The 6,276-nt window shown below is 64.8% G+C and overlaps 1 protein-coding gene across 1 annotated transcript in view; it reads left to right on the top strand.

The window, feature by feature from the left end:
• The window catches only part of LOC106001376, a 34,397-nt gene continuing 28,121 nt past the window's right edge, over nt 1–6,276 (top strand). Inside the window, exons 1-11 of the mRNA XM_013036476.1 lie at nt 1–1,931; nt 2,466–2,529; nt 2,775–2,884; nt 3,051–3,125; nt 3,386–3,497; nt 3,765–3,868; nt 3,998–4,061; nt 4,627–4,788; nt 5,337–5,450; nt 5,538–5,596; nt 5,673–5,817. Coding sequence (XP_012891930.1) covers nt 1–1,931; nt 2,466–2,529; nt 2,775–2,884; nt 3,051–3,125; nt 3,386–3,497; nt 3,765–3,868; nt 3,998–4,061; nt 4,627–4,788; nt 5,337–5,450; nt 5,538–5,596; nt 5,673–5,817 — 2,940 coding nt within the window. The remainder of the gene's footprint in view (nt 1,932–2,465; nt 2,530–2,774; nt 2,885–3,050; nt 3,126–3,385; nt 3,498–3,764; nt 3,869–3,997; nt 4,062–4,626; nt 4,789–5,336; nt 5,451–5,537; nt 5,597–5,672; nt 5,818–6,276) is intronic.

The raw sequence follows: 6,276 nt of genomic DNA, 5'->3' as shown, positions 1-6,276 counted from the left end.
ATGGGCGGAAGCAAGGGCAAAGCCCCCCAGCACCGGGCGCGCCCCAGGAAGCCAGCCTCGGGGGAGCAGGAGTCTGGATCGGCCAGCGCGGACGGACAGCCTGGACGTGGCCAAGCCCGCCGAGACACCGCGGGGGACAAGCGGGCCGCTGGTGACCGTAGGAAACCCTCTGCCGCCGGGGGCAGCGGGGGCAGAAGCCCAGAGACAGAGGCCCGGGAGAGGCGAGGCAGCACGCGGCGTCGGGGCCAGGGGCCGGTGGACGGCTGCGAGCCGGGGGACAGCCCCGGGGACTGCCCCGAGGAGGAGGAGGGCCTCCCTGGAGCGGCAAGGACCGGCAAGCGCGGCCATCGCAGGAGGAGAGGGAAACGGCGGCGGGGACCTTCGGCGCCGAGAAGCCGAGGGGAGCCTCGGAGCCTCGATGAGGACACGTCGGGCAGGGATGGAGGCAGCTCCTGCCCGGACAGCGAAGCCCGCGAACCCCAAGAGAGCGGCGGGGCCCCGCCGCCGCTGCCCCAGGGGGAGCCAACGGCCACGGGATCGGAGGGGGCCGAGGGGGCGTCCGGGGCGGGCCAAGCTCCGCGGAGCGGGGAAGGCTCGTCGGGGACCGGGCCCCGGGCGGCGAGTGGGGGATCGGGCACAGACACGGGCTCGAATCCAGAGCGCGCCGGGCCCGCACGGCGCCCCCCGAGGGCGCGGGGCAAGGCAGGCCGGGTCCCCGAAGCCCGAGAGACCGAGCTGGGTGGGAAAGCCCCGACCTCCAGCCCGCTTGGGAGCAGCAGCTCGCGGGACGCGTGGGACGCCGCGCCGGACGGGGACGCCAGTGGTGGCGACGCGCGGGCCGAGGCCTCGACGGCCGGGGCGCGGCGACGCCAGGTGGACAAGGTGGCGGGGAAGGTGCAGGAAGGAGCCCGAGAGGGAGAGGGAGACGGCGCAGGGGACCCAGAGCCGGGGGACCCCGCGCCGCTCGCCGCTCTCGTGGTGCTCCACAAGTTCCGCGCCAGGCCCCCGCCAGGCCGCGCTCCCCAGGTCGCCGAGCAGCGGCGCGGCGGCTTCAAGGCGTGGATCCTGCGGGTGGCGCGCGCCCTGGGCCTGCTGCGCTGGCTTCGGGGACGGATCCAGTCACCTGCCGGTCAGGGGCAGGGGGCGGGACCGCGGGCGGAAGAGGGGCGTGGCCTCCTGCGGGAAGGCGAGGGGTGTGACTTCGGGCGGGAAGGCGAGGGGCGGGGCCTCGGGAGGGCAGGCGAGGGGCGGGGCGAGGGGCCGGCGCCGCCGCGCCGCCGTCTAGCTTTGCGCCTGGCTGGTTTAGCCCGGCTCCGGGGCCTCCTGCGGGCTCCCCCTGGCGGCGGCTCGAGTCCTCCGCAGGCCCCGAGGAGCCCAGTCTCTGATCACCGTCCTTCGGACGACGAGGACCCAACACCGGATCCCAAGTTCGCGGTGGTGTTCCCCAGAATCCACCGGGCGGCGGGGAGGGCGTCCGCGGCGACTCCCAGCCGCGCCTGGTCTGGGGCAGGAGCGGCAGAGGCCGGGGAGGGGCCGGGGGCTGGCGGGGAAGGGGTGCGGGGGCTCGGCGATGCCTCGGCCCCCGCCTCCACTCCCCTCGACGGGACTCCGCGGCGTGAGGAGGAGCCGGTGACCTCGGGAGCCGAGACCCCGGCGCACTGGGCGCAGGGCTGCGGCCCCCAGGAGGAGCCCGGGCTCGGCCCCGCCGCGCTGCTGCCTCGGCTCACCCTGGAGACCCGCGTGCCCCGCGAGCGGAGCCCGGGCCCGGCCCTGCGGGAGCAGTGGGAGCCCGAGGATGAGGCCGAGGCCGCCCTCGAGAGACGCCTGGAGCTGAGCCTCGGGCCGGGCCTGCGGACGCCGCCGTTCCCCGGTGCCGAGGACCGGACCCTCAGCGAGGGCCTGGAGGACACGGAGGACGTGGCACGTCTGCGGTGAGCCTGCGCCGTCCAAAGCCGCTGTCCAGGGCTCGTGCTTCCTCGGACTCCCCACCCCCCAGTGGACCCTTATTGCCTCTGTAGAGGAGATCGTGTCCCCCAGAAGGGGGCAGGAAAGGGGTGAAGGTTAGATGCCCCTACCAGGAACTGAGGGTTGAATGTAGGCCCTCCCTCAAGCCCCAGCCCAGCCCTTTTTGCTTTGATGTATGTTAGATGAGGTCTCCAGGTTTTGCCCTTAGCCGGTGGTGAACCGAGATCCTCCTATTTAGACCTCCCAGGTAGCTTAGGTACCACACCTGGCCCCTGTGGTTGGTTTTGAGGTAGTCTCAATATATAACCCAGGCTGGCCTCAAACTTGTGAGCCTCCTGAGGTCTGGGGATCGCAGGCATGCACCCTCATGCCCAAAGCCCAGCTCTATTTTAAGGCTCTGAGAAGTTCTATGCTTTTTGTCCCAGGTGATAGAGTTTACCGGGGTCTTCCCCCCCCCCCCCCAGACTCCTCCTCCACTCCCTGTCGTGCTGTCCCCACAGGCTGGTGAGTGACAGCTCCGTGCTGTTGTGCCTCAAGAGGAGATTTCACCTGGGCCGCATCTACGTATGGAGGCTTGTCAGGGAAGAGGGATGGTGGTCTGGATTTCCTTTCCCCTGGGGATAAAGGCTCCCAGCTTCCCCTCCTCACTCCCCCTTCCCCCCCACCCCGACTTCTTCCTCTTTGTCCGTGGATTGGGTGGTGAACTAGCTCTTTCTGAATGCCTGCAGGAATGGAGGTGCCAAGGTGCTGGGCTCCCCATTTTCATTCCCTTGCTTTGTCCCCTTGAGAGCTTGTGTTTTCTTCCCTAGACTTTCGGGGGACCCCTCCTGCTTGCTCTGAATCCCCACCAGCCTCTGCCTGTCTTCTCACCGGAAGTCTTGACCAGCTACCATCCCAGGAAGGCCCCCAGCTCCTCCCCGTATGTGACGCTGACCCTTCAGCCCTGTGCTTGATCCCAGGCAGCCAGGCCCTCGCATGTCCCAGGGCCGGATGGCCCAGGTCCTGGGGCTCCATCTGCCAACTCTAGCAGGGCCCCCAGATGCCCATCGGTGGCAACCATCTCATCCTCCCTCTCTCCTCCTCAGACACATCTATGCCATCATGGCAGCGGCCTGTGGCCTATCTCAGAGCGCCGGGCAGGACCCCTGTATCCTCCTGGCGTAAGTCCTGGCTGCCCTGCCTGTCTGAAACTCTGGGCTACCCTTAGGGCCAATAGGGTGGAGGTGTGAGGCCTGCATTGGAGGCTGCCAGTCCTGGGCACTTCTGGCAGCCGCTGTGGTGCTCCTCTGGCACTCCTCTGTGCCTGGGCTCAGCAGGGCCTCCATCATGCCCGGCTGACCCTCCATCATCCCCTCCTGACCTACATCATCCCCGGCTGACCCTCCATTCCCCCCCTCCTCCACCACCTCTATCATCCCCGGCTCCTCCTCTGCAGTGGGCACAGTGGCTCAGGGAAAACTGAAGCTGCCAAGAAGATGGTACAGTTCCTAAGCAGCCTGGATCAGAAGCAGGCAGGGGACAGAGGGTGCCAGGTAAATCGTCACACTGGAAGCTCTCCCCTCCCAGGGGAGAGGAGGCCATTTCCCAGGGATCCAAGAGGGGCTCTTCTTCTCTATGGGGGCTCTGGTATCTCCTGGATCTAATAGTAGGGATTGCCTACTGCAAGACTGAGGACAGGGTTCTTCTGATGAACCTGACCTCCCCCCAACATGGGCCTGGCACAGGCACCTGGGTGGTGAGGGCCGCTGCTACCCCAGGAATGCTTGCCAGCCCTCCCTCCCTCCCCATACCACACACAGCTGGACGATGTGCTGCCAGTGCTCAGCAGCTTTGCCCATGCCAAGACCATCCTGAATGCCAACGCCAGCCGCTTCGGCCAGGTCTTATGCGTCTGCCTGCAGCGGTGAGTGGGGGCGGGGCCATGGTGGCACTGTGATGGGTTACCCTTCTTGGGAGTTGACGAGCCCGTGCTGAGAGGTGTCCCTGGGGCATGCACCCTGGGCACACTGTCCCCTATCGAACGTGCCCACAGGGAGGTCATCGTGGGAGCCTCTGTGTCACATTATCTGCTGGAGACCTCCAGAGTGGTGTTTCAAGTAAGAGCCATCCTCTTTTTTTGTTGTTGGTTGTGGGGCTTGAACTCTGGGCCTAGGGCGCTGTCCCTGAGCTCTTCAGCTCAAGGCTAGCACTCTACCATTTCCAGTTTTGGGGGTGGTTTATGGGAGATAAGAGTCTCATGGACTTTTCTGCCCAGGCTGGCTTTGAACTGGGATCCTCAGATCTCAGCCTCCTGAGTAGCTAGGATGACAGGTGTGAGCTATGGGCACCAGCTAAGAGTCATCCTCTTGATCTATACCATCCCTTGCCCTGGAGTGGGAAGGGGGGGGGGACAGGAATATGGTCCCTATGCACTTCTGTCCCTGAGCCAATCTTTTGCCCTCAGGCCCAAGCTGAGAGGAGCTTCCATGTGTTTTATGAGCTGCTGGGGGGGCTGGGCCCCATGGAGCGGGAGCAGCTCTCCCTGCAGGGACCTGAGACCTACCACTACCTTAACCAGGTGAGGGTGAGGCCCTGGGGGTGGCGGGTGGGGATGGCTGTGGGCCAGGGCTCTGAGGGGGACAGCATAACTGCCAAGTCCTGACCGTTTGCCACGCTCTGCAGGGCCGGGCCTGTAGGCTCCAGGGCAAGGAGGAAGCCCTGGACTTCGCCGAGCTGGCAAAGGCTCTGCAGGCCCTGGGCTTGCGCCCCGAGGAGCTCACTGCGGTGTGGACTGTGCTGGCCATCATCCTACATCTGGGCAACATCTGCTTCTCGTCCTCAGAGGTGGGCTTCCCCTGTGGGCACACCAGGTGGGCTAGTGTGGTTTGAACTGTCAGAGCAGTAAATCGGGTCTAAGAAACTCCAAAGCCGTGGGCTGTCCTAAAAGCGGGCAGATTGCCATTACAGAAATGAGAAACCAGAGCCCTGTGCCTCTCTATTCCTCCCAATGCCTCGTGTACCCAGCGCCACCCCTCAGAAGACTGGCACTGACTGGCCGTTATTACATGCCCAGCGCTCAGCACATTGCTTGATACATGTTTGTTTGTTTTTTTAACTTAGTTTTCATGACAGCCCCATGATAGGAGAGACATCAGTTCCCCCTTAGCAGCAAGGCAGTGGAGATTCAGGGAAAGAACTTTCTAGAGCTGTCCACCTAGCAATGGCGAACAGTCAGGACTTCCACTCACGCCTGGAGCCCGGCTCACTCCAGCCCCGATCTCCCCCGTGCTCATCGATTCTGCTGACAGGGCAGCTGCCCGAAGCGCAGCCCCGCCTCTGCCCTGGCAGGGAAACCGTCCACAAGCAGAGTCTCCCTGACCCTCTCTGTCCAGCGGGAGTTCCAGGAAGTGGCTGCTGTGTCCAGCTGGGCCGAGATCCACACGGCAGCCCGGTTGCTGCAGGTGCCACCAGAGCAACTGGCGGGAGCTGTGACCACGAGGGTCATGGTGAGCCCCGGGGTGCTGGAGAAAGGGGGGACCCGCCAGAGCCATATCACAGGCCTGAGGCTCCTCAGACACCCCTCCGGCCTGCAGGAAACACCCTACGGCCGGGTCTCCAGATCGCTGCCTGTGGAAAGCGCCATTGACGCCAGGTGGCCCTGGGGTCAGGAGTGCCACCCGCGGCAGGCCTGGGGCTGAGTTCCACGTCGCTCACTGTGGCATCCCCAGGAACGCCCTGGCCAAAGCCCTGTACCTGCGGCTCTTCAGCTGGCTCCTGAGGAGGATCAACACACGGCTGGCTCCGCCCGCGGAGGGAGGCAGCGTGGGCAGCGTTACTGTCGTGGACGCCTATGGCTTTGAGGTCACCCCTGGGGTTGGGGGCCCAGGACAGGCAGTGCCCATCTCTTCTTGACGATGAATGTCTGGGGGGGATCGCTGTTCCCCTGGAGCCACCTGGCTGCCGGCTCCCTGTGGGTGGATGCTGGGGTGAGGCTGGGAGGGGAACAGGGATGGTGAGGCGAGGGACCAGGCCTACCTCTGGGCTGTCAGGGAACCTTGGAGCTTTCTCCTCACTGAGCTCAGCTGCACGGTTGGGGTTTTTTTGGTTGGTTGGTTGATTTTGTTTTGTTTTTGTCATTCCTGGGCCTTGAACTCAGGGCCGGGGCACTGCCCCTGAGGTTTTGTTTCTTTTTTAACTCAAGTTTAGCACTCTACCACCACCACTTTGAGCCACAGCTCCACTTCCAGTTTTCTGGTGGTTAACTGGACATAAGAGTCTCAAGGAGGGCTGGGATGTAGCCCAGTGGTAAAGCGCTTGCCTAGCAAGTGCAAC

This window comes from Dipodomys ordii, unplaced genomic scaffold, assembly GCF_000151885.1.
Source record: "Dipodomys ordii isolate 6190 unplaced genomic scaffold, Dord_2.0 Scaffold7, whole genome shotgun sequence".
Classification (NCBI taxonomy): domain Eukaryota; kingdom Metazoa; phylum Chordata; class Mammalia; order Rodentia; family Heteromyidae; genus Dipodomys; species Dipodomys ordii.
The sequence above is the reverse complement of the archived record's forward strand: the minus strand, read 5'-3'. Positions and strand labels throughout refer to the sequence as shown.